Source organism: Cheilinus undulatus, linkage group 17, assembly GCF_018320785.1.
Source record: "Cheilinus undulatus linkage group 17, ASM1832078v1, whole genome shotgun sequence".
Classification (NCBI taxonomy): domain Eukaryota; kingdom Metazoa; phylum Chordata; class Actinopteri; order Labriformes; family Labridae; genus Cheilinus; species Cheilinus undulatus.
Window position 1 is genome coordinate 34,904,226 of NC_054881.1, and position 27,673 is coordinate 34,931,898.

Consider the following 27,673-nt stretch of genomic DNA (forward strand, 5'->3'; position numbering starts at 1 on the left):
GAGAAGATTTGGTAAGTTTCTCATGGGTACATCTCACATACTCAGCTCTGCTGCTCATCCCATAAAAGCATGTTCCCTGCAAATGTGGCATCATTTATAAAGGAAATAAACTGGCTTTCCATCAGTATAAGATTTGATGGCAAGAGGCACTGTTTCAACAACAAAGTAATCTGCCATTTACTTTTTGTTCTATGATTATTTCGCTATTTATACTGAGGTAACATTAATTGTTTTTCTGTGATTGGGAAATGTTTTTAGTCATTTTCTCTAGACCTCATAAATTTACTAATGACCAGAAAATCTGCATTTTTATCCTGACACAAATAAGAAAAATGAGCAAGTCAAGATCTCTTGAAAACAATTGAAATGTACACGTGATGATGGGGAATCTGAGTAAAATAGAATGTATGATACATCCACTGAAGGCCTCCGTATGATAGAGAATTATGTTAAACTTGTTTTTAATGTACATGGTCCCACAGTGATATCTATCTTAGCAAAGCAGATAACTTGGGTAGAAAGTAAACTCAGATGAAATTGGATTCCTAACAAAATAAAAATGACATCTTTGGTCTCTTTACAATATGGGATGATAAATTGGCTGGTTTTCAATTAACTCTTGCTCTACAGTTGATCCTTGGCTTCATTCTTTTTAAAAAGTGCATAACATGGTAGAAGTTTAGGTGTACTTTACAAGAAATGTACTGTTTGCAAAGTCACAAAAATAATGGCATTGATAATACCTAGGACAATAAAACAACATTAGCATCATCTTGTATATTAACAGCATACCTGCGATCGAGAGGTGTGTCTGAGAAATAGTATACAACTGCACAAAAATAAAAACAAATGATTCTGGTTTCAGTGCATGGCAAAACACTTTAAATAAACAGCTGCTAAAAAAGATCATGTCAGCATTCTTGGACAGAAAACTAAACTTTTCACTCTTCTGTGTCACAGTAACACATTGCCACATACAGTAGATAAATAATATACTCTGAACATTTAGCTTCTTGGTGTTGGGGAGAGAAATCTTTGCACAGATTCAAACACCTGAGCAGGGCAGTCCAGAGGCTGTAAATCGAGTAAGAGCTCTTTCTTTCTGCTTTGTGTGCTGTGGTTTTCCTCACTGTAGCCATGCTCCAGACAGCCTTTCTTTAAGCTGGGTCTGATAACAGCATAGGGGTGCACACATACAGTCTTGTCTAAAGAGTCTGGTTTGATGAGGATCTCCAAGTCCACCTCATCTTTCTCCTTCTGTACATTCTTTATCTCCCTCTGTTCATATGCATCTCTCCACTGTACTCTATGGTCCTCTTTAGGATTCTTCTCCTTTCTTGTCCCCCACACTGGGGGCATCACTGTGTCAGGTGATGGGTTGTGGTCCCTTCTTTTCAGCAAGCCTTGCTCTGAGATGGAAGTCTTGATCAGATCAAAGAAAAATAAAGATGTCATTTACATGACCTAGATGCAATAATTTGTCATGTCTTTAAGGGTGATGGCTTGAAAAATATTTGTATGAAAATCAACAAATGTTAAAGCGAACACCTACCTTACCTGTTCCGTGCTTTGGCTTTCTCTTCCCTTGGTCTGTGTTGACAGTGAGTTGTATTCTTTGTCCCTTAGAGCTCCGAGGGAATAACTGGACTTCAGAGAGTGGCCGATAGGATCCAGCTCTACATCACTCCAAATCTGCTATGAGGGGTACAGACATATTACAAGAAAAGGTAAGAAGAATGTGACGCAGCGTGATAACTTAACTTGGCCTTTAAAATCTTTTTTGTTCACTAGCCACTGTAGCTAGGGATTAATAGCCACTCAACATTTTCACTAGCCTCAATTTGTTATTGGGAATTTACATTTTGTATGTCAAATCTGACACATCTGGGATGGGATGAAACAAAACATATGCTTAATTTTCCCTTAACAAGCTCTGTCTTGCAATAAAGTGCTTCTCAGTGTAGAGTGTTAAATTTCACTGCTGATAGATTTGCTGAGGTATCAGAGATATAGGTCAAATATAGGCAATACACCGTTTGCAACATACAGTGCCTATAAAGGTATTCACCCCCTTTAATGTTTTACCGTTTTATTGATTTTATAAATCAGTCATGGTCAATATGATTTGGCTTTTTGACAAAAGAAATTTACAAATGAACCTCTTTAATGTCAAAGTGAAAACAGATTTCTACAAATTAATGTCAATTTAAAAAAGTATGTAATGTACAATGACTGCGTAAATATCCAGTCTTTTTAAAGTGACAGACCTAATTCAACAGAGGCTTAGCCAGTTGGTGCTATTAGTTTCACAATTAGTGAAATGGGGATCACCTGAGTGCAGTGAATGTGTCCTAAGTGATTGTAGCACAAAGACACCTGTGTCTTCGAGGTCCAGTCACTGGTTTATCAGTTTTCCTGGCTACCATTATACCATGAAGACAAAGGAACACTTCAAGCAACTCAGAGAAAAGGTTGTTGAAAGTATAAGTCAGGGGATGGATACAAAAATATCCAAGGCACTGAATATTCCTGGGAGTTCAGTCGAATCCATCATCAAGAAATGATCATGCCATCCTCACCAACTGAGTGACCGTGCAAGGAGGAGACTAGTGAGAGAGACCACCAAGACACCTATGACTACTCTGGAGAAGTTACAAGCTTCAGCAGCTGGGATGGGAGAGACTTTGCAGACAACAACTGTTGGCCGGGTTCTTCACCAGTCAGAGCTTTATGGGAGAGTGGCAAAGAGAAAGCCACTGTTGAAGAAAACACATTTAATCTTAACAGGAGTTCACCAAAAGGGATGTGGGAGGCTCCATGGTCAAGTAGGAGAAAGGTCTTTGGTCTGAATTGACCAAAATGATGCTTTTTGGTCATAGGACAAACACACTATCCCCACTGTGAAGCATGGTGGTGGCAGCATCATGCTGTGGGGGTGTTTCTCATCAGCAGGCCCTGGAAGGCTTGTAAAGGTAGAGGGTACAATGAATGCAGCAAAAAATAGGAAAATCCTCGAGGACAGTCTTATTTAGTCTGCATGGCTTGATAAAAGATTTATTTTCCAGCAAGACAGTTACCCAAAGCATACAGCGAAAGCTACACAGAAATGGTTTAAAGACAAGAAGGTGAATGTTCTGGAGGGACCCAGTCAAACCCCAGACCTCAGTCCAATAGAGAATTTGGGGCTAGACTTGAAAAGTGCTATTCATGGCCTATCTCTGTGCAACCGGACTTAGCTCGAGCAGTTTTGCAAAGGATAAAAGGAGTAAAATTGCATTTTCCTTATATGACTGAGACCTATCCACACAGACTCAGAGCTGTGATTGCACAAGAAGGTGCATTTACTAAATACTGACATAAAGGGGGTGAATATATGCACTTATTTTGTATTAGCTATCTACATTTGACATTACTTTTTAGATGTGTGTTTTCACTTGGCATTTAAGAGGGGTTTTTGTCGAAAAGCCAAATTATATTGACAATGATTGATGTTTAAAATCAATTAAAGGGAAAAACATGCAAGTGGGTGGTGAATACTATTTATAGGTTCTGTGTTTGGCTGATTCTGATGTCTGATTTTTCCTGGTCTTAGCTGATGATTTAGATTTGTTTTCTGATACCAATTTTCTTTGGTTACAGTTCTGAACATGGAAATCAACGATTATACTGTTTGAAACAATCAAAGTCTGGCTGACACCTCCTAAAAACAATCTGGGATTAAAAGATTTTACTCATGAATGCGTTATTACATCAGGTAATCCTTGTCTTAGGTGGTAGGAAATAATAACTTAGTGAAATATTAAAGCAGCAGAAAAATACCAGCTTTAAAAGTGAAAATAACCCGTTTAGTTCTCAGCAGACCGTGAAGGATGCCATCTCCCAAAATTGCCAAAAAGGTTTGCAAACTGTGCAGGTAACTGTTTTTTGCACCCACATGGTTTAGAAGAACAGAAAGCAGTTGCATATTGTTCATTTAGAGTTCCTTATAAGGGCTAAAACATAAGTTTTATTTTCATTTCCATCCATGAATCCCCACTCTATCAGGAAGCAGAACGGGACAGTATGAGCAAAGAACTGCAACAGTTAAAGACAAAAAGTGACTCTGCCTTAAGTGATATATTGCAGAAGCCTTACTCACTGTGTCTGTCGTTGACATTGAGGAGACTCTTTGAAACTTTGTTTTGGAGACTGATGACTGTCTGCTCAGCATTAAGTCCCTGAAGGAGGACTCACTTTGGGACACTGAGATGCAGTCCCTCTTTGGTGCCTGGGTCAGAAAGTGAAGGCAGGGAACCTTTTCTGCTAGGGTGTCTCTGTTGAATAACATAATTATTTTGTAGCAAAACCTCCTTTTTATGCTGAGCTTCTTTATATCTTGGAGGGCTATACTCACCTGTATTTAGAGTGAATGATAGCATAGATGAAAGGGTTATAAATGGCCGATGCCTTGGCTATAACAGCAGGAACAGCTTTGGAATAAGGATTGAGGATGCTTCCATATCTGAAAAAGATAAAGCATTTGCAAAACAAGGAAATTACATCACCAATGACAGTCAGGGAGCTGTATTATCTCATGGACCATTGACCCTATTCAATTACAATCCATCATGCCATATATAATGGTATTCAAGAGGTGGAATGTGGTTCATGGTTAATGGCTGAAATGAGTTCAGCAGGGCAAACAAGCTTACATGTTTAACGTTTTAATGCCAGGGTCTACTAAGTTATCTGAACCTTAGAAATGCACTTAATTTAAATAGACCAATGCATCAAAGAGCCCTCATAATGCTGTATATTTACCCAGCCCAGGCGATGAGGGTGACACATGCATAGGGCGACCAGGAAAGCACAAACACTATGATGACCACAAAGGCAATCTTGGCCAGCTTCCATTCAGTCTTGATGGACTGCTGCTGAATCAGGGCTGACTTCCTCACCTGAGAGCCCAACTTCTCCACATCTCTGTGAGGATCAAGACAAGGATTAAAGAAATGTAGTAGTTAGAATGGGTCTAAGACGCCACTAAGTCATTAAAAATGAAGTCAGATATAAAAAAAAATATGAATGTTTGCAGATAGCACAGTGCTGTGGGAGTTAGATTTATGTTGGACAGCTGTCACTCTGTCACCAGTGGCCATTGTGAGCGTGTGTTTGTGCTTGTTTCTTGCTTGTATAAAAGTGTGTCTCCACGCTCATGTTCTTGTTTGGACAAAGGTTGTCACCCTCCTCTCAGAAGGGCATTGTTATCTTTGACAGTCTTTACAACAGGACTGTGGACCCAAATGCAGAAGCCATGATGCAGTATCAGAGAGCAAAACAGAAAAGATAACAAACAGGACAGGCACCAAGGCAGAATACAAAACAAATCTCTAATTTGAATTATGGATTATTTTCTCCTACTCTTACTTTCCACTCTAAGGCAGGATTAAGAGGTTTGAAACATTTTTGGAAGAGGCAGGCTCAATCAGTTTTGACAATACAGGAGCACTGGATGAAGTAGAAAGATATGCGTCTATTTCTGCATCATCCAGTGCTCTTCAGACATGTATAAAGTACAAATCTGATATGCTTTCAGAGAGGGCAGGCAAGAGAATCAGGCTAAGATGGTATGTACGGTCATTCAAACTCCTTCAGAGGACATGGACTACAGGGTTGTAGTTTTCTTGGCCTAAGTCTAATACCCATAGATCAGCAAGAGCTAAAACCATATATACAGTGATGTACACAAGTTTTAGGCATGAAGGGTGCTAAGGATTCATCATGGGCCCGATGTGCTACAACCCAGGGCTGGGTTGGGAGGACACCCAGAGTCAGGCTCAACACATCAACACCTGTATCGCTTGGCAGCCAAAGTCAAGCTCAACTGTATTGCTTATGTTCTGGCCTTTTCACACCTTTTAGTACCTAGAGACCTCCAGCAGTTTTCAGGCTCTGGGACATCCATGGCATTAGCAGAGGCTCATGGCAACCCTGCTACCTGCCTGGACACTATCCTAAGCCGTGCTTACTCAGCACATCCACTCCATACTCCACCCTAAAGGAGTGGACTTTATTATTTTTTCAACAGATTATTTTCTCATGACCAAGGTAATATGACAAGACATCCAGAGCCTAATCTTGGTTCCGTCAATACTCCTCCCACCTGATGGTGCCCTCAGGCAGCTTCCTCGTCACATCCAAGCCTTACTACAGCCTCAGTTTTATGGCCCAAACATGCCTAAAACATATGCACAGTAGTGTATGTACTGTAAAAAACAGCAAAGACTGAGGGGGTAATGCATGGGGAGGGGAGCAAGTTGACTTCAACCAAAAGTTTTACACAGGAGTTTTAAATAGCAGCATTTCAGTTATTGTTTTCTATGCCTGTATGTAAATTTTTTTACCTGCTTGCACGTCGGATTGCCAGGAACATGCACAGATAACAGTAGGATATTATGCCCAGAGGGATGAAGAACACAAAGCAGCACAGCATCAAAGTGTAACTCTTATTGGCTGGAGTAGATGTCACATAGTCCCACGTGCATGAGGTCATCAGGCCCTCTGGTATGTAAGAACCTTAGGAAGATAATGACAAAGAAAGATTAGATGTAAGATCAGGCCCTGATACTTAAAAAAATGGATAGTTAATAAAAACAGCCTACTCCAGCCCAAAAGTGGTGCAAGACTCCAGGCTAGTGAGTAGAGCCAGACCAGTAAAATAATAAGGCAAGTGCGTCTCTTTGAGGTCCACTGGATGGCCTGCAGAGGCTTTGTGATGACAATATAGCGGTCTATGGAAATAGCCAGGAGATTTATCATAGAAGTGATTCCAAATAAAGCTCCACAAAATGCGTAGATTTTACAGCCTGTGAAGAAAAGAAAAGAAGAAAACATTTTATCAATGCGTTTGTTTTGCAGTTGAAATAACCTCAACTATAGTACATAGTTGGTCTGGGCAACAAAAATCAAATTTTCACTTTATGAATAAATCAAATAAGAATAAAGTACCCGTCTCCCCAAAAATCCACCCCTTATAGAGGGAGTTAACAAAGAAGATGGGTGACTGTGTGATTGCCATGAGGAAGTCACTGACTGCCAGGTTCATGATGAAATAGTTTGGGGGTGTCCGTAGCTTCTTGTTACTGAAACACATGAACAAAACAAATCCAAAAATGATCATGACTGTGCATATTTCTTTCACAGCTGATGAACAAAGAGGCATTTAAAGAACTACTACAGTTCAAGCTTAGCTTTCAAACACAATACAGTCTTCTTCTAATACTATATAGTATATATTCAGGCTCACTTGGCTCACACATACAGAGTTTTCTTTAGCTAGTATCGATAGTGTGATCTTTAAAAATTAGAGAGTCCCATGTGACTTGTCTTTTAAAGCAGGCTGTAGGCTGAGCGTATATTTGTATTGGTATCTGCTAAAATAGGTTCTGAATTACTGACATATTGGATATCAGCCGAAATCTGGTATTGTGCATCCCTTTTAATAACAAATATTCTGTGTCAGCTGGGGGTCTGTGGGTAGGACTTTCCCTGCCTGCTTGTTTCTGTCACTAAAGCTGGGGGTGGGGGAAATATCAAAAAGGCATTCCTGCTGTTCTCATGGCAATTAAAAGATGTTGCCATACAGTTTACAAATAAAAAAATGCCTTAAATTTGGGGTTTCTGCTTGTTGTTATGCTCACATTGTTAATATCCTTAAACAGCAAACATGTTAGAAATCCATTTAGGAGCAGCTGGTCAGGCTGTGGTCAGCCATTGCAACTCAAAACTTGTCTGAATAGGATGAAACTTGCATACTGTATGCCCATAGTATCTTGGAAACAACATGTCTTAAACTCGACACAAAGATGCAGGCTTTTTGTCGGCTACTAAAGTGGCACTAGTGAGTCAGTCAGTTGTTATTTCAGTACAACAAAATGAGGATAAGAATAACCAATAGTTCCTCGAAAACTTTTTATTTATGGATTAAGCTGATATTTATTTTTCTATGTTTTTACCTGCATGACTAATCGATTGGTTGGTGAGTGGGTGTAATTTCAGTCAACCAAGATTTTCTTTGGTTGACTACAGCCCTTGTAAAATCTACGTCCGCCATATCCAGAAAAAAATAGGCAAATGAATAGTGAGCAATAGCATTGCAACTCCCTAATACTCACAAGGGTTTTTCCTGGTTAAAATGAAGGCAGAGGTGGTTCATTCTGATCATGCAAACTCTGAACTTTCATGGGGGGTCGGGGGGTCTGTCCCCAAGGAGACAAATTTGTACATTTTAAAGCTAATAATACTAATATAGTGCATGTTGAGAGCAAAATCAAGAGGCTAAATCCATGAATATGGTTTTCTCTTTAAACATTTTTGTGCTTTTGCAGTACTTAAGCCAGACATACACTGATACAAATTTAATTTAATTATTTCCAGCTGTTTCCTGGATGATACTAGTTTTTGCCCTTGAAAAACTGTTATTAACATCAATATTTTTTTTTTCACCCTTTCTTTAATTGATGTTCAATTTTATGTCCATATTGAAACACTGACTTTCAACTTTTCATTAAAAAAAGCTTTCATATATAGTGGCTGCATGCTTACATATGCCGATCATTAAGTGGAAGCAAGTGCAGAGGATGCCCAGTTTTTCCTTAAGTGCTGAAAGGCTCCTCTAGTTTGTGGGTTTTAGCATACAGCCATACACATTATATCGCAATTGCAGTTGACAATGACATCCTTCTAGTGCAATGCTTGTCAGAAATAACAGTTTGCATGACATGAAATCTTCAAAAGCTGTGGGTGGCCACCTCATCATTTCATATGCAGGAAAAACCCCTGCTCACTTTGAGTAATAATTTAAATACTGTGCTGTCAGGGTTAGAGAAAAGATTGATCTAAAGTTATATTCCTTCTCTTAGCAGGAAAATGACAAGCAAATGGGAAAACACTTTTTGGGATCTCCCTTAAAAATGATCGTGACTGGCCATGGCTCTGTGAACTGTGCATAAGTAAGTAATTGTGGAGTTGAACTGTACTCTCTCTGCTTAGTAGGTTTATCACACATGTGCCCCTGGCAGTCCTGAACTGACTCAACCCCTGATTCTAACAGTAGTTGTAATATCATCACTAATGCCATCAAAGAAATATCTTCTAAACTTATTCACAAATAATACATCTTTTAAGTCATACAGTGGCTGAATTGTTTTCCTGATCACTTGGAAGAAGCATGTGACGTTTCTTAGAAATACCGTCACACAGTTGCCACCTAGCAAGTTTGCTCAGCAAGGGAACAATTTTACCCTGAAAGAATTTCCAATGGCTCCTTTAGATAAGCACAGTCAGCGCCAGCATACAGAGGGGCTGTTGGTTTTGCAGCCTACATTAAACACTAATTAGATGGTATGTTTTTGTTGCCCTGGCGCAGGTTTATCAGATGCAAAAGCTGCACAGTCCTTTTGTAAATCAGCCCCTAGTGCTGCCCGTTACCATGAAAGATAAGAATAGAAGCACACTTACAAAACTTCTGAAAGATTGCTTCTCATGTTGAATCATTGTGACAAGCAAAGCCTAAATGTTTCAGTAAAGAACAGCCATCCACACCTTTTTTGGCTGTTTGCACTGCTGTGAGAAGATAACTAGATGCTTTCAGACATCCAATTATAACTAACCTTTTCAGTTGAGATGCTTTGTAAGAAAGATGACAGGGAATCAACATAAGTTGAGTGAGGATACCTAAAACATTTAAGCACTACTTTTTTTTCTTTCTTTCCTGTTTTAGGGGGTTTCGTGCCTTTATTTGAGAGATAGGACAGTGGATAGAGTCATACACAGGCTGCTCACTTTGAAGACAACAGCCTCTCTGCGTGTGGCACACAGACATAACAGTTACATAACCAGCGCCCCATAATTTCCCTTTTTTTACACAAACATGAAGCTTCTGTGCTTTTAGTAAGGATGCAGTTAAAGGAAACAAGTAGTCTTTAAACTTTGTTTTCCACAAAATGAGCACCAACTACCATACAGCAGGGTAATCTCTAAGAACATCTCAATACTTTACTCTCTATTGAGGGAGGTGAGCTTGTGAACAACTTTAGGAATTAAGCTGAACTGCACTAAAACATGACATATGAGTGCAATCAAATTTCAGCTGATAGCATTTCCTTGTAACTCACCCCAAAAACCACTTCAATCATGTGACTCTGCTCCATTTTTTTTCTCTAGAAAAGAAAATAACCTTACAAAGCCTGCAGTGGAAGCAGATTCAAATAAAAAAAATCCATGCCTCTTATGAAATAAACTACATTAACTGAAGAGAACAAGTTGCTTTCCACACAGACTGACCTCCAATCAACATGTGGTGCATAATATGTACAAGAAAAGCTCCTTAATAAAAGATTAAGTTTAGAACTAGTAGTCCGTGTGGTGCTAATGTTGTCTGTTTTTTAATGCTCCATGGGGCCCAGATGTTCATTTTTTAATTTGGGCGATGGTGTGTACTCAATATCCTTGCATGATCATGACACAGCTCACTGCTCACCACTCACTTCAGATTACTTTTCTGCAGCTGTTTGCAAAACTTTGCAAATGCATTTTTTACTCTGAAATAAGCTCTTACACACATTGGTGGGATGCTTCAAGGGCTAACAGTGTGCTGTTTTACTTTTTATTCTGCAAAACTTGTACAGTGTGAAAATGAACCAGATGTAGTTGTACCTGTTTAAGATGATTGCTTCACCATACTGTGTGTTAATAGCATCAAAGCTTACCTTTGATGTTGTACAGCTGTGCCGGTGTCACGGTAATCTGTGTCAATGAGCATTTCACTTTCATAATTATTTCATCATACACACCAACTGGTACACAAAGGTAAGGTAAAAGGACACAGTTTGCAGATGAACACCAGTTACACATGAACTGAAAGCAGTATCTTCTTAGATCAGTTCATTAACTATTGGGGAGGCGACCTGAAATTAAGTGTTAGCAAGTCACTTTTTCATTTGCTTTTTCTATTTTATTGATTTGTTTACTTTTCTTTTCATTAGTTAGTGATGGGGTTGCAACTAATCTTTCCATGATGCGTTGTAATGCAGATGTGTACAAATATACACAAAGGTAAATACACGCACCATCCCCATAGGCATACACCTATATGAGAATAAATACTGCAATAACAAATCCACAGGCCCAAAACAAGGACACAACTATAGGGGATCAGAAGTATCCATTAGCAGCAGTTTTATAAAAATGGAGAGCAGTCAAGATGCACAGCTCTATTAGAAAGTCATTTTTTATTTTGTTATTTACATATTTCTTGTTTTGACATACATCCTGAGATAAGTTGCTGATTATCAGTTATCATCTGACGACGAGAAATGCCTCTAGAACTATTTCCAACTCTTCCAGTAATGGAAGTGCTTCCAGGCTTTAAAATAAAGGACCTCCTGCTAAGACATCCTCTTCCCTATGCCACGTATTTACAGTCCAGTTGAGACCTTGAGAATCAGTTGGGTACTGAGATAGAAAGCAAGGGAAGTGTACCCCTACCAATATGTTTGCAGATCAAATGCATCCATTTCTCAGTGTAATACCCCCCCTAGTGTAATACCTAAAAAGTAAATTACAGAGGTTTTCCTCTGATGTCAGCCTTAAAAAAGACACTGATTTCTTGATTCCAAGATTATCTTTCATAAACTGGTCTTAAATCTACAAAATGTTTGCTTAATGTTTTACATTTATTGAAAAACAGCTACTCCTATGTAATATATATTATTTAGTTTAGTACTTACTTTATCTCAAAGACTCCCAACTGTTTTCAGTACAGGACAATTATTTTTATTTTGTCGTTGCAACAGCCTGTGACTTGTCATCGCAGCTGCCATAGCAGAGCAGGTGTTACAGCTGTATTGCATTCATTTTTATTGTGCTGCTTTATTGAAAAGGATGCTGACTATTCTGTGCCCTCAGCTGTGCATTCTGTCGCCTCAGGATGAGATCTCCAATTTGAGCAGCAGAGATGATCTGCCCAGCTCCACCATATAACTTCTTGTTTTATATTCAGGTTCAACAGAAAAAGGTTTATTTTCTAGGGGTGCACATGTTTAGCCAGTTAAATAGCTAAATACAGATCCCATGATCGTCAGCACCAGTATTACAAGTCAGTTAAACTAATTCTTGATATGTTTTATTAGGGATGCACAAAATTGGATGTATGTCAAAATTCGATATACTGATATTACACACCTTTTTTTTTTTGTAAGGGTCACCAGGTGAAAGAGAAGCTGAGTCATGTGGAGCTGAGAGAGGAGAGGGTAAGTAGACAGTCTGGTAGTTGAAGTACCAGTCTGGTTTTATATTTGAGGCTTTATTCAATGTGTGCAGGGCTCATGGTGGGCCAAAATGAGTGTGTGGTGCTTTAGGCAACCACCTACAAAATACCTGATGATACAGTTGTGTATTTTGCCAATATTTGAAGCCAATATGCTCTGTCTAAATTATCATGCAGCCCCTCACCAAGTAGCTTCTGTAGTCTTTTTTAGCGACTACTATCTTGCAGCATCAGTGCTTTGTGACCTCATATAAACAATAGTGAACTGAGAGCACCAATAGCATCTTGTAGCAACAGTGTAGTATTGCGTTATTTTGATCTAGAAAACAGTAATTAAGTTGGACTTTGGACTAGTTGGCTAAATGCAAGTATAATACAGTTTATTCTAATGTATCACATGTGGAGTTATTTGCCAAGGAACTTCTGTTGTATTTACCAAGCAGTAAACCACCAGTTTTTGTTTCATGGATGAATTTGAAGTAATGAGGAGTAAAGTTGATGGTTGGACATTCCTTCTTTGCACTGTGACTCACTTAGACAGCATTCTGGTGCTCACAGTGTAAATAAAGTAGGCCATTTTTGTTGCTGTTTTGATTGAGATCCCCCTGGTGGCAGAATTTACATTTACTGTGAGTTTGAATTTACCAAATAACAATGCATGATACTCTAAATTGGCTGTAGGTGTGAATATGAGCATGCCTGGTTGTTTGTCTCTATATGTAAGCCCTGCGATTGAATGGCGACCGGTCCAGGGTGTACCCTGCCTCTTACCCAATGACAGCTGGGATAGGCTCCGGCCCCCCTACGACCCCCAATGGCATCAGTGGTATAGAAAATGAAAAGATGAATGGACACTGCTTGATTCATAAATGATAGGTCTGTCCTCAAGAGCAGATGACAGCAGCTTTTAAAAGGCTTGTTTCTTAATGGTCAGATCAATTATTTTCGAGCATCAAGCAGGTTTGTCACTCAAGTTGAGATTTGTGATTTAAAATGATTTTAAGCTGCAGTGCACTGCATGCAATATCTGTTAATAGAGATAAATAAATCATTTTGGTCTGAAGACAGAAAGCCATTATCACAGACTGTTCTTTAGCTGCTTTTGCTCTGTATGCAGACTACCCTGAATACACAAAGGCTGCTTATGCATGATCACTCAGTACTTCTCTGCCTACAGATGGAAACACTTCCCAAACAATCATCCAGACCCATAAGTATAAAAATGTCATTTTGGTGTAGAATCTGTAAATACAGACATGTCTATGGGCTAATAATACTAGTATGTTATTTTGTGTGGATATTCATGTTACTTCAATCTTATCTGTAGCTGTCTCTGGGCAGTGTCCTCCTTTCTGACCACGGTTAAAAAGAGCAAAAAAGACTCACATTGCACTGACAAATTAGTTGGAGTGTATTTGTGTGTTTAGAAGCAGGAGAGTGGGTGTGCTCTGGACAAGTGTGACTGAAGGAGAGATCGAGTGATGCGACCTCTGAGATAGCAGTGTATCACTGGAGGCCGGACCTTAATGCAGAAAACATGTCAGGCCCAAGATTTTACCTAACACTTGGTTCTACTATTCACCAAGGACCAGCCACAGTGTATACTGTATGCTGAGTGTCACACACAAAGCGGTTTGTTTTCTAGAGGGGAATTAGGATCAGTTCAACTGTGTTCTTATAACAATTCAAGTGATCAGATATGCTAGAGCATATTTTAACATTTGTGTGCTGTTTAGAAAAATAAACACATTAAATAGCAAGATTAGAGTTGATTACTTAATCAAACCTAAATGAATCCCAGTCCACCTCTTGTTTAGCTTGTAAAAGCACAAATTTTAACAAAAGTTACCAAGATAGAAGACAAAAAGAGCAGATTCAAACCATAGTCTCTGTTCCAAAAATACAACAAATATGTGAATTAATCAAGTATGTTGACTGTTCTGAGCATTTTGTCCATTGCACCATCATTAAGGCATCACTGCAAAAATGCTGCTCCAGCAATGTCGGATATAAATGAGACACCTCATTATCACTCAGGAGTGAGGAGGCTCTCATCCTCAGGTTATAGCGCCGAACAAGAAAGACAGTTTACAGCTTTTTTACTGCAAAATATTAAGGCAGGGATGACAGGATATCTGCAAAATCATGATGCAAAATTAGAGTTTTGGAGTATTTTATTTATTTAGCTTTCTTGTTGGGGATGTATTTTCCTTGTCTGGAATTAATGCAGGTCACGTCCCAGGTGACTGGATTATACAGAGCTTGAATATGGTTGTTTAAGCTTGCTCGTCCCATTTTTTGTAGTTGGTTGCCAAGAGTTGATGTACTATGTAAGGGTAGCTTATTGAAGTAATGCATTGATTTGATTTTTATTAAGCACTGTTTGAAAGTCACAGAGCAACTTCCTGGTATTGAATGCCTGCAGGCTGCATGGAAAGACAGATCTCCTTGTTCTTGTGACATCTGAGCTGCTTAAAGCAAGAACACACGTTTACAGGGATTAGAAAAAAAGTGTATTATGATGTGCAGCCATGGAAACTTAGGAAATTCACTTAAGTGCTGTGTACAAGTACAGTTTGAGGCACTTCATTCAAGTCTTTCTGGCTATCTTGTACTTTCACTTTGCTTTAATTAGGTGGAATCGCACTACAGTACAGTAATTGACAGCAAATGAGTGCCTAGAAACAACACAATGCCTTTAAAGAGGGATCACATTAAATGACAATACTTTTAGTATTTTAAGAGCTAAAATAATTGTACTTTTATGGAATTGAAACTTTAAATGCAGGATTTGGGTAGCGAGATTAAAGACTTCCTTCTCTTTATGGTGTGTGTGGTATCTGCGGTTGACATTTTGGTCCTTTTTATAACGTTGCTGTGTTGTCTTTTTAGTTCAGTCTAAGTTGCTATAATGCATGAACTGAATTGAAATTCTTGACAGCACTGGGACTATTTGATTTGTAATGTAGACTTCCGATCAAAAAAAAAAAGTCCTTGGGGGAGCTGCTTCTGTAACTCATCTGTTTTTGAACTCCAAATGAACTTGAACAGTTCTCCAACTGTAGTCCAACAGTCCAGCCATGCTTTTTTCACTTCTTCTTCACTTCCCTGAATTTGGAACAGGTCATTTGTAGGTCATCACTTTGGAATCTTATCATGAAGCATCTACAGTCATGGATGAAAGTATTGACACCCCTGGAATTTTTCCAGAAAATACACCGTTTCTCCCAGAAATTGTTGCAATTAGAAATGTTTTTGGTATACATATGTTTATTTCCTTTATGTGCATTGGAACAACACAAGAAAGCAGAAAAAAGCCAAAGTTGACATGATTTTACACAAAACTCAAAAATGGGCTGGACAAAGTTGTTGGCACTCTCAACTTAATATTTGGTTGCACACCCTTGTGAAAGAATAACTGAAACCAATCACTTCCTCTAACCGTCAACAAGCTTCTTACACCTCTCAACTGGAATTTTGGACCACTCTTCTTTTGCAAACTGCTCCAGGTCTCTCAGATTTGAAGGGTTCCTTCTTGCAACAGCAATTTTGAGATTTCTTCATAGGTGTTCAATGGGATTTAGATCTGGACTCATTGTTGGCCACTTTAGAACTCTCCAGGGCTTTGTCTCCAACCATTTCTTGGTGTTTTTTGAGGTATGTTTGGGGTTATTGTCCTGCTGGAACACCCATGACCTCTGACGCAGACCCAGCTTTCTGACACTAGGCCCTACATTGCGGCCCAAAATCTTTTGATAGTCTCCAGATTTTATGATTCCTTGCACACAGTCAAGGCACCCAGTGCCAGAGGCAGCAAAACAACCTCAAAACATCCTTGAACCTCCACCATGTTTGGCTGTAGGCACTGTGTTCTTTTCTTTGTAGACCTCATTCGGTTTTCTGTAAACAGTAGAATGACCTGCTTTTCCAAAAAGTTCTACCTTAGTCTCATCTGTCCACAAAATGTTCCCCCAAAGGGATTGAGGCTTACTCAGGTACATTTTTGCAAACTCCAGCCTGGCTTTTTTTAACAGTGGGGTTCTCCTCAGTCTCCTACCATAGCGCTTCATCTCATTCATATGAAAACGTATGGTCCCAGCTGACACTTTTTCAGGTGTGATTTGTAAATTGCCAGCACCTGTTACTTGCCACAGGTGAGTTTAAATGAGCATCACATGCTTGAAATAAAATGATTTACCCACAGTTTTAAAAGGGTGCCAATAATTTTGTCCAGCCCATTTTTGAGTTTTGTGTAAAATTATGTCAATTTTGGCTTTTTTCTTCTGTTTTTTTTGTGTTGTTCCAATGCACACAAATGAAATAAACATGTGTATATCAAAACATTTGTAATTGTAACAAATTCTGGGAGAAATGGTGTATTTTCTGGAAAAAAAAATCCAGGGGGGACAATACTTTCATCCATGACTGTACATGGTGCTCTTAGGATTTTCCAGTCTTATTAGGTATTTTGTAACTTGTGTTTTATGCCAGTCTAATCATCATTAAACAAGATTTTCTTCACACTGCAGTGATCGTAATAACCATTTTAAAAATCCTTTTCTTGTTTTCGTTGCTAAAAGTTACTAACATGCATTGTCTGCTAACCCTGCCTTGCACTACTTTAATACTAAGCACTTTACTGTCATAAAAACAGGATGTTATGAAATGGGTTAGGGTTAGGGTTAGAGGAAAGTTACATAAGAACTTGTGGGTATTATCTTAATTCTAAGGCTATGCTGACAACTTTAACTCAAAGTGGGACTGAGTTTGAAGTTATTTTCATAAGAAGACATTCATTAATGTCAAAGCTTTTATATCCCACAATACACTTGAATGTCTATATGACAATTTGTTATATAAGAGTCAAAGACTGTTACATGCTATAAAGTTGTGATTAGAGCTGCAGTAATCAATTCTTTTTGTAATCAGGTATTGTAATAAGAATTTTTTTTTTCTAGAATAGCCATTATTGCACATGATTTAGGTTTTCTAACAAAAGTATATTTTAAAATTTGCATTTCAATCCAAATGACATAAAACAATTTGAAATGAACTAAAGAAAAATAAATTAAATAGTTTTATAAATATTGCCATAACTATGTTTGGGGATCCTCTACCTGGAAAGTTAGAGTGCTAACACTTAATTTATTATATGTAGTCTATTTTTATGCTCTAGTTTGTCATTAAGTTATGTTTACTTTTGTAAAGGGCATTTATTTCATTAAAATCCTTTTAACATTTGGTATATTGTGTATGACTGTAATATTTCACATTTTAGCTAGAACTAAAGTTCCACAATTCGTACAGTGGTCTGATGATGCCAGTTTTCACTGGCATCATCAGACCAGCATGGCTGATATGAGCTATCTTTCAAGTGGTTTTCACGTTCACATTTTTTTTCAGCCACATTTTTTGTTTGGGAGTTTATTCACTTTAAGAAAATAAGACTTTATCACCATCTCCTGACTTAGAGAACATATTTTAAGGTGTAAAGCTGCTCCTTTGTTGAATCATGACTGTGTGATGATGAACTCTGACCTATTTGGTGTCTCTGTCTCAGGGAATAACATGTCTTGACGTGTCTTGTAATTGAGTACTCTATCGATTCTTCTGGCAATTAATCGGGTACTTTGTTTTTTCAAGAGAAATAGTAACAGACAATTGAGAAAAGAACCTTGGCTCCTAAATGAACTACTTCTATATTAAAAATTGATATTAACAGGTTCTTTAAAGAAAATATATTTTATGAAGTCCAATGAAGCTCTGATGGCAATTTACATTTCTTAAAGATAAAAGGAAAGGGAGTTATATAATATAATGATATAATTACATGAGATTATTTAATATTTGGGGTTTTAGGGATCCTTTCCCAGGAATTTTGGGTGCCTACACTTTATTTCTTCTATAGTAGTTTATTTTTATTTGTCATTAAAGTAAAGGGACATTTAATCGTTTTAAAATCCTCTAATTTATGCATAAATCTAATATTTCACATTATATCAAGAAAAAAGCTCTTGCATTTACACAATGGTCTGATGATGTCTGAAAGGTGAACCTTTAGATTACAGGAATATGGTCTATTTTATTAAAGGCTGTTCATTTTTAATTTTTGGACATTTTTTGTTTGTGAGTTCATCCACCATAATAATCTGACCTTTAAGACCATCCACTGACATGGAGAACACATTTTAAGGGATAAGGCTGCTTCTATGACCTGTCCAATCCTGACTGTATGATGATAAGTTTCAACCTATTTAGTCTTTTTCTCAGGCACTGTCTGTGGCAATAGCTTGTTTCTATTTAATTGGTGTCAATTTATTGTCAAAATAGCCTGTCTGTCTTCCATGAAACTGTTGGGTCATTCAGAGAAGTTTATGAAATTCCCTGAAGTCTGCAGACACAAACTGAGCGCTGTCTCACACCAGCGAGTCATGCAGGCAGCGCGTAAACTTGGAGATCTGCGTAGGTTCACCGGTGCAGGCATAGTGCCATATCTGCCATGAAGCCGCAGCCAGTGGCTGCGTAGAAACACAGGACGAGGGCCTGTAAACATCACTGCATTATCTTCTCTTCCCTTGTGATTTACACACCTCGATATCATGCAAGTTACGTTATATTAACAGTAACAACAAGTGCATTGTGCCACACAAGTAGCCATCAATGTGAAACACAGCGTGCCGTGCTGTACGCGGTGCGATGTCCAAGCTTACAGCATGGGCGTATATGGATACATGACTGATTTAAGCGAAGCCTCAAGGCAGATAATTTGCCTCTATGAATTTTTTTAATTGAATCACTCGAATGATTTGAGGAATCGTTTCAGCCCTTATCTATTTATTATCAATATTTAGTCCTCCTTAATGTCTTGTGATGCTGAAGCCTTTCTAAAACAGGCTGTAATCAAGAATTGATGGCGCTGAATTTTAAATAAATAAATAATTTACCATTTCACCAACATGTGCACACCAAAGGGAGGGAGATGCACAGAAAAACAGGACTTAGATCGTGTTGCCTGTCTCTGCTCTGTGTAACATGAGGGTCAATTGGTGAAGTTTACAAAACTGTCTGTAGGCTGCAGACACAAATGTGGCACAATTTAAAAGGGGAATAAACAGACTTTCCAACAGCGTAAGATTTATTGCCAAGAGGAACTGTTACGACAAGAAAATAATCTACCATATTGCAGTTGCCTTAGTTCCATACCATGTCTGATTAGTAGTTAGAAACAAATCCCAAAGCATGAGAAATATGATCAAAATTAGGCCATGTTTAAAGACTATCGACTAAAGACTGAAATAATGTAGCCTGAAACGAAACTGGGCCCTACCCGGACCATAGTCTAAATATAACTAAGGGCTTTCTTGAGAACCTTAGAGAGGATGCAGGAGTGATCATCATAAACCATTTTCTTACCAGAAGAAGGCATACATGACCAAGGCATTTCCAGTCACACCAACTGTCCCAATCACCAGGACGAAGAAGGCAACGATGTAGTGAGCATGGTCATGGACATCCACCTGCCGATAGAATCCGTGATCCCGGTCCATTTCTATGACAATAAAGATACGCATGCACAGATGTTGGCATCAGATGGTCTCCCACAGTCTTAGTGTTTTAATATCTCAGTGGCTTTCATACAAACTTAATCTCTACATCTGTTTCTCTGACCCACTAAACTTTCAGCATTATGTAAGAGTACTCACTGTGATCAGCAAGAAAATGGCTGGCAGCATAACTATTAAAAGTCTCGGCATTCAGTTTCCATCTGCATGAGTTCTAGCAGAGAATTTCTATCTACATTTTTCATTGTTGATTACCTCTATTGATATTGGTTTTTTGTGTTTGTTTCCTCTCAAATTTTGAACTGATCCACTGTCTTAAATAGCATTTTGTCTCATCTTAGTGCTTATGTGGTCAAATTCAGCCCTTGTGTTATACTGCTGTACAATCTATTCTCTTATTAAACATTATCCATCTTCTCTGCCTTTCAAGCTCTAAAAGGAAAATGCTGAGAAGCTTACACAAGGCAGTGCTAAAAGCTTTAAAACTATACACCTGAGCACTTTTCCCTGCTAATGGTGAGACTATGGATTGCAATGTCCGTCTATAAGATGGTATGTCATCCAGTCAGTCCCAATTAATTATAAGAGCTACTGAGCTGGACTGAGTGAGTCGAGGGTGAACCCTTTAAACTTTGCTGGTTTCCTGACTTTTAATTGATGAGGTTCATACTTGTGATTTGGAGCAAAATGTCTCCCCAGTTAGGCCAACACAAGTGTAAACACTCCTTAACCGTTGCATGCTAACACTCAAAATTAGGAATGTACCATTACATTGGTAAAAGAGATGCAACTGGAGGGCTTCTGGTGTCCCTCAAACCACCGGGGCTCATGCTTCATAAAAAGGATGGAAAACTTGTGACTGCAAAACATTGGCGGAACTGCTACAGGTCCAGGCACTGGCAGAGAAGATTTGGCAAATTTTTCATGGGTGCAACCCACATACTCAGCACTGCTGCTCATCCCACAAATGCATGTTCCTTACAAATGTGGCATCATTTAAAAGGGTAATAAACAGGCTTTCCAACGGTGTAAGATTTATTACCAAGAAGCATTGTTACAACAAAGAAATAATCTACCAATCACACATTTTCTTACTTTTTGTGCTAAGTTTATATTTAGGCCAGCTCCATTTCCCGACTGTTCCTTGCACGACCAGTCTTACACTTATGTCGCTCACGCAGCTTGAAGCTTGACCTGCACTTGCTTCTAAAAGCATTCAGACTCAGATTCAAGGTTTAAAACGTATGCCTTGTCATTTTATTTTGGATATCTTGTGCATGTTATCAATACGAGCTGGATATGCATATGCAAGATGTTCTACATGGATGTATAATAGAATGTAAATACTACTAGTTTGTGGCCATTTTCTTATGCACCTTGATATTTTTAATAGTGTGCCTGATTGCAAAGTTCTTTGTGCTATTTCCAATGTTTGTTCTCTGAGAGTCTCTTTAATGTTGAATTAAAATAGGTTTTGTAACTAAAACATCCCCACATGAATCAATATCAGATCAGATCCAAATGTGAATCAAATCAAATTGGGACCTTTTGAATCTGAACAGAATTGATTAAGGCAATCAGTGATGAAACTCAGTCCTAGCATTTAACTCACAGCAGGCTGCAGTCTAAAATGCTGCTAACTTGGCATTTCAGTTAGGAGCCTGATGTATTACCCTAGGGTTGAAAATGAACTTTTTTGTCTAGCTTCCACATGGCTTGGACTCAAAAATCTACAGGGCACTCATGTCTTTAACCAGCAGCATGATGTAAAGACCTATAAAATTTTAATCAAGACTTTTGTATTCAAGTAGCAGGTTATTTTGTGGACATAAATGTTGAAATTATCAAGAAAATACAGATATGCCCTTGTCTTGCTCATCAACAGAAAAAGGTTTATTGATCTTTTTAGTTTCTTATTTTGAGGCTGATAAGAGTCTCCAACACAGCTCTATCCTCACAGAATGATTCAGCTGCAACTCCATGTTGGCTTACAGGAAAGCTGATTAATTTATTCTCACAACTGCATATGAGGAGAGGAGAGTCATCACAGTCGTGAAGGTTTCATAATCACATTTTTATGCCTCTTCAAGCTTGTGCAATATTCAACTTGTGTGTCAGATCAGAGAATGATGTTTTTAAGTCACTCTAATAAGTTCTCTTTGCATTGGAGCTTCTATCTGTGTGATTTAAACCTCAAATCTCTCGCATTTGACATCTGAGCTGTATTAAGTTGCTGCTGCTAAAAACACTTAACTTCCTGATACAGCTTTTTCAAAACAAAAACATTTAAATCACATTTTAGCAGGGCACTTTTACTGAGAAGAACTTATTAGAGATAAATATGTTTATCATCAAATTAACTGCGTTTTAGCAGAGCTACTAATGGTGCAACTCTTCAGTTGTGTCACGACACGTCTGGAAGGTATTTTAATGATCACGTTAACAGAAAAAAACATGTCAAGCAGCCCCCCGTCTTTGCTGCTGCAGTGGGTCCTTTGGTTCTTCTTTACTGCTCCAAAATGATAGCTCGTGCATGCAGTGTTTTCTGCCAGTGAAGAAGATTGATTTCTGGTTTAAAACGCTAACATTAACATGGCTAAACAAAGCAAAATATAAAGTTAAACCAAACGGTATCAGATCGGTGCATAAATTCGTGTACTCACTGATATCAATTCCTGCAGTAGTATCGGACGTATTTCTGATACTGGTATCGGAATTGGAACAACTCTATTTGTGACTTCGTTGACTGAAATTTGAGTCAGCATTTTTATTAAAGCTGATTCCAGACTACATGTTTTTAGCATGCGGATAGCCTGACCAGACAGATGTAGGGATTCGTGACTGAATCATGTCTCATGTGCGCTCAAAGGTTAAGGATGCATAGCCAGCATCACACGACAGGTGGGCATTATGATGCTTTATTAAAGTGCCACAAAAAAAAATGCATCCACTCAAACTTTGTAAATAAGTCCAAAAGCACAGCTTTAGTGCTCAAAGCACATAGGAGATGAAAAGAGACACTGAAACATTATGCAGCTATTTGGGAGGACATGCAAATTGTCCTTATTGCACTAATGATGGGGCCAGTAATAGCTAGGGCTGGGCAATTCATAGAAATTTAGATTTAATCGCAAAATGGCCTGCTGCAGTTTTAAAATCCCAGAAGGTGCAATATTTCTTTAATCAGAAAAGTGTATCAAAATACCAGTTGACTTCCTTTTTTTTGGAGCAGAGATGTTTTTCTCTATTCATCATGCAAATAATTAAAATCATATTTTTAAAAAGGTGACACAAAATCCTTCTTTCCTCATTTTTGCATGTTTTTTATTAATCAAAATGGGAATACATAAAAATGGCCATTCCCCTCAATGCAGAAATTCATATCATATTTGCAAAATTAGTCAAGATAATTGCAATCAGATAATTTTTCAATAAATTTCAGCCCTGGGTTAATCCATTTAATATATGTTGGTTGGGATATAGAATTTGATAAATACGTAAACGAGGAACTTTAAAAAATAACTGCATATTTAATCATATTCGCAATGTTAGGGGAAAAAAATCAAGTTAGATTATTTTCCCAAGTTGTTCAGCCCAAGTTAAAGCTTGGCATACTGTTAAGATAGGTCTACTGTCTGAGAGAGCTGATGGAAGTGTGCTGCAGGTTTTATGATGCTCAAACTTTCCAGTGATCAGGAAAAAATTTCACCAACATTGACCTGAAAAGAAATTATTCATAAATACTTTGGCATTGCTACTACTAAGCCTTAACCAGGTGTTAAATCAGTCTGAGACTCCCCGTTGTTCTTTATCTATGTGTGGCACAAATACACATGACAAGGATATGGTTGTTTTCTTGGGGTTTCCTTCATTCAGCGAGGAAACATAATCATGGTGGTGCTTAGGTGAACATATATCATGCATATAACGTATCACTATTGCCTTTAATTAAATGCACTGTCTGTTATTCTGAATATTTAACATGAATTGTCAGAATCCGGTGGCATTTCACACACCTGTTGCAAGTATAGGCGGGATTGGACAGTACGCGCTGCAGGAGCGGGCGGTAATGGTTGGAAATCCAGCCAGAGCAGGATTAAGAAAAGAATCCCACGCAGGGCTCTAGTATCAGCAATTGGTCTCATTATGAACTAATAATTAGTATCAGTACTGGCCCTGGAAAACCATATCTGTTGACTTTTAGTTAAGGAATGGTATTGGACTGGTGTTTTCTTACCCTTAAGCCTGGTTCATAGAAAAAAACTTCTTCCATACTGCACTTATTTTACTAAACAGCCCCTAGAAAAGTCTTCCAGTTCACCAGTGAAAGAATATGAGAGCACATTTCATTTTATCTCTTATGCAGAAGCTTGTGGAATCAGGACAATTATGACATTTAGTGCCTTTTATCATCAATTATTTATCATTCTATACTGTAAAACCAGACAGCGCATTATTAATAGCAAAAAGAGCTAAGAGCAGTGAAGCTGGTCAGGACTTTCTAAATAGAGTGGAGAACCTCAGTCTGTACTTTTTAACTTATTTTGGCGATGTGAACTGTGATATGTTTAAAAGTGACAGTTTTAGCCTGCCAAAAAAGCTACAAATGGCTAAGAAATGTTTACCAAATAGGTGATTACATTAAGTCATTTTTGTAATGAAAATGGATGTTCAGACCTCCCCATGCTGGTCCATGCAGCCACTGCTCAGCTGCCACAGTGATTATAAGAGGATTTCTATTTTTTGTTAATGTGATGGAATCAGGAGTGAATGGTGAGTCACGCAATATTAACAGCTTTTATCTGCCTATGTAAACCTGCTTCCTGTCTGCTTCTAATCTGCATTATAGAGAGGAGTACAATGTCATTGCACAATGCTCTCTGCCACATCCATTCCCAGAGAGGCTGTAAAACATCTGTCATGTATCACATTAATAATTTGTTTGGGAACAAGAACATGTTTTAAATTGTGTCCGCTGCTGACTTCTAGACAGTGCATAATCCAGAATTAAGCCAAGTGATGGTTCTATACTTAATCCACCATAACAGTAGGGAATCATACATCATACATGTGTAGGAGAAATATGTTAGCATGCTGAGATTCCAAAACTGTACTTTTGCAGTGCTTTTGCACTTAATAAATGTAATTTTATACAACAAATACAATTAAAGCATCTGATAAAACTACTTTGTGGATAAAGAGAGCAGAGGTTTGTGTCTTGACTACATGAGCGTCTTCAGAACAGCACAGAGAGTTAAGTACATATGGGCATGCAGAGTGTCAGAACCAAACAGGGAGCTCTTGCTGTGCTCAGTGAAGCTTTGTTGTGCGTCAGAGAAACTCTCAGTCACCTCTCGTTTCCCCTCATAAGCATCATCTCACGAAAGGCAAAACAGTCCCATAAATCAACTACATATCTAATTCGTCGTGCCTCTGCTTTAACTGAAAGTGAAAGACATCTTTACCATGAACGTTTTAGAGGAGAGAGGTGTGCGTGTTCATTCAAAAATAGCTAATAGGATGTTCATGTTCATGGAAAGCAAATGGATCGATTTAGATCAATGAGCTTTGATAGAAATGTATGCCTCGTCTGCTCCGTGCACTGTTCAGGTCAATAGTTTTAGGCCTTTGTGCTTAACAATCACAACATTGTAAAACAACAAAATAAACAACTGCAGGTCATTTGAAAACTACCTGAAACCATGTTGTACTACTCATTGCAGATAATCAACAAGTGTGTAAATGAAATACCAATATATTTATTAAGACTGATCATTTTCTCCTCCATAATTGTTGATGATTAACTATTCAAATTATGATAGGAAAAACGCATCAGGTAAAAACAAAGGCCCAGGAATGCACAGGGCACACTTAAACATGGATTTAATCATATGCTAATATAATATCTACTGTCTAAACAAAGAACAGAGTTAACTTGAAAAGGGTAAAGGGGATAAGGATATCAAAATAAGCATTAAAAACAAAAGTACAGCATCAGTTTAGCAGGGAGCAGCCTATTCCAGAGAGCTACGTTGCTCTTTCCATAAATTTTTCTACTTAATTTTTTAATGCCAAGACCCAAACATTGTTTACATGCTTGTTTACTAAAGCAAATAAGTATGAGAGTTGTTCACAATGCATGAACTAAGCTCACATATAAACGAAGTGTCACTTTACCTCTTCCAGAGCGTGAAGCCCCCTCTCTTCCTCAGGGCACCTCTGTGTTTGGAGTGGACTGACGGAGAGGATCAGGAGCCCCTGAAGCTTTGTGGCATGTAAAAAAAAAAAAAAAAGAAAATCCAGCACGCTTAAGGTTTCAGCAGATCAGGCTGATGTCTTCTTTTTTAATCCCCAAGTTAGATTAAGATTCTCTCATATACAGAGCAGCAATAAATAAGCTGCTGCTGCCTGTGGTTGAGAGAATATGAGACAACACAACACAGGGAGACTGATAGAAAGCGAGGAGCAGCACATTGACCCATCCCCCTGCTGGCTACCCATCACACACAGCTCTCATATAGCACAAAGCATCGATCAAGCCAGTGTGTGGTGCGGTGTGTGTTGGGTTGTTGTGTGGGAATGTTGCCACTGGCTCTTTTTATTAGATTAAGACTTCTAGCTGGGATTGTCAGACTCTTGAAATACTTTTTCAGTTTGGAAAAAGCACATACATATTTCATTAAATAATGAATCAAGGCTAATAGTGTGATGTGCAAAGTACTTTTCAGCTGCATTGATTTCTCTCTGTTTGCTGTGGTACCAATTGCTGCTGGCACAATTGTACGGGAGCACCAGCCACAGCAACAGATGAGATGGGATGCAGGAAAACGGCATAGCCCATACAGTTCACCGCCGCTGTTTCCCACTGGAGGCTTTAAGAATTCCTGCGGTTTTTCAAAAGACACCAAACCTTTTACACGGTATCAGACCTGCTCACTGCTCAGCCTTGTGTGAGCAGAATCCCGAGAAAAACCACTCAGATAAAAGCTTCTCAGTGTTTATCATCTCATGCACAACTGAGCAGACAGCTGCAGCGCCTCCTCTTGCCCCTAATATTTATCTTTTGAACAGTGAAATCTGTCCTATTTTGTTCGACCGTCATAACACCTGGACGTCGGTTTTCGGGCGGGTTCAAAACAGGTCAGAAGACACGGCAACTTATGAAACTGCCTTTTTCTGCAAAGATTCAGTCTGCATGCTATCTAGCAAGAGGAGGATAAGCCTTTACACTTCTGGGTCATTGCACTTGAAGGGAAACAGACCTATCAACATGCACTAGTTTCCAACCAGTTAGCTTCACTACAATGAGTTCTGACATAGGAACACAGGGAGGCACATATTGGTTATTTTCCTACAGTTTTTTTAGGTCTTTTTGGGGTTTTGCTTGATCCCTTTTTAGGTCAAACAGGATTGTGATGACCAGCTGATTCACCGGGAGGGCATTTAGTACCATGGGTACAATGCTGAACTGTTTTCAGTATGTAGGTTAAACAAAGAGAGCTTTGAGTGTTTCAGTATACTTCATCTGAGTCGTAAATCTGAAATATTTCCACAGGAAGCATGTAAAGTACACGCCATTTGATGCACCAGAGAAAAGTAGTCCTAAAAAATGTGCTTTTGCTTATTTCGTTCAGTTGTGGTAGACTCATGAAGTCCAGTGGCCTGTTGGGCTACCTTTGTGCAAGTTCCATCATAAGTCAGGGTGCAAAATCCACACAAAACTCTGTTTTTTACCATTCTTTATTTAGGGAATGGTTGGGAACTTTTCAATACACAGCCATGTTTTTTCCAGAACAACAAAGGA

The 27,673-nt window shown here is 38.5% G+C and overlaps 1 protein-coding gene and 1 long non-coding RNA gene across 5 annotated transcripts in view; one reads left to right on the top strand and one right to left on the bottom strand.

Moving 5' to 3' along the window:
- Positions 1–26: 26 nt before the first annotated feature.
- opn4xa (opsin 4xa) lies at positions 27–26,272 on the bottom strand. 3 transcript variants are annotated; one of them, XM_041810627.1, is made up of 10 exons: positions 26,047–26,272; positions 19,721–19,856; positions 6,988–7,121; positions 6,642–6,845; positions 6,384–6,555; positions 4,801–4,962; positions 4,394–4,501; positions 4,139–4,313; positions 1,558–1,692; positions 27–1,422 (listed from the first exon to the last, which is right to left on the bottom strand). In XM_041810627.1, the coding sequence occupies exons 2-10, from the start codon at positions 19,852–19,854 to the stop codon at positions 1,006–1,008; spliced, it is 1,641 nt and encodes a 546-aa protein (XP_041666561.1). In that variant the 5' UTR covers positions 19,855–19,856; positions 26,047–26,272; the 3' UTR covers positions 27–1,005. The 3 variants fall into 3 exon arrangements, with proteins under 3 accessions (XP_041666561.1, XP_041666560.1, XP_041666562.1); XM_041810626.1 differs by having other exon boundaries at positions 1,558–1,695; XM_041810628.1 differs by having other exon boundaries at positions 1,258–1,422; positions 1,553–1,695.
- The window catches only part of LOC121524974, a 31,635-nt gene continuing 5,601 nt past the window's right edge, over positions 1,640–27,673 (top strand). Inside the window, exons 1-3 of one of the 2 annotated variants that reach the window (XR_005993182.1) lie at positions 1,640–1,727; positions 8,901–8,990; positions 12,240–12,290. This is a non-coding gene — a long non-coding RNA (uncharacterized LOC121524974). Of the gene's footprint in view, positions 1,728–8,900; positions 8,991–10,203; positions 10,329–12,239; positions 12,291–27,673 lie in introns of those variants that run through there. The other variant, XR_005993183.1, reaches the window with a different exon arrangement.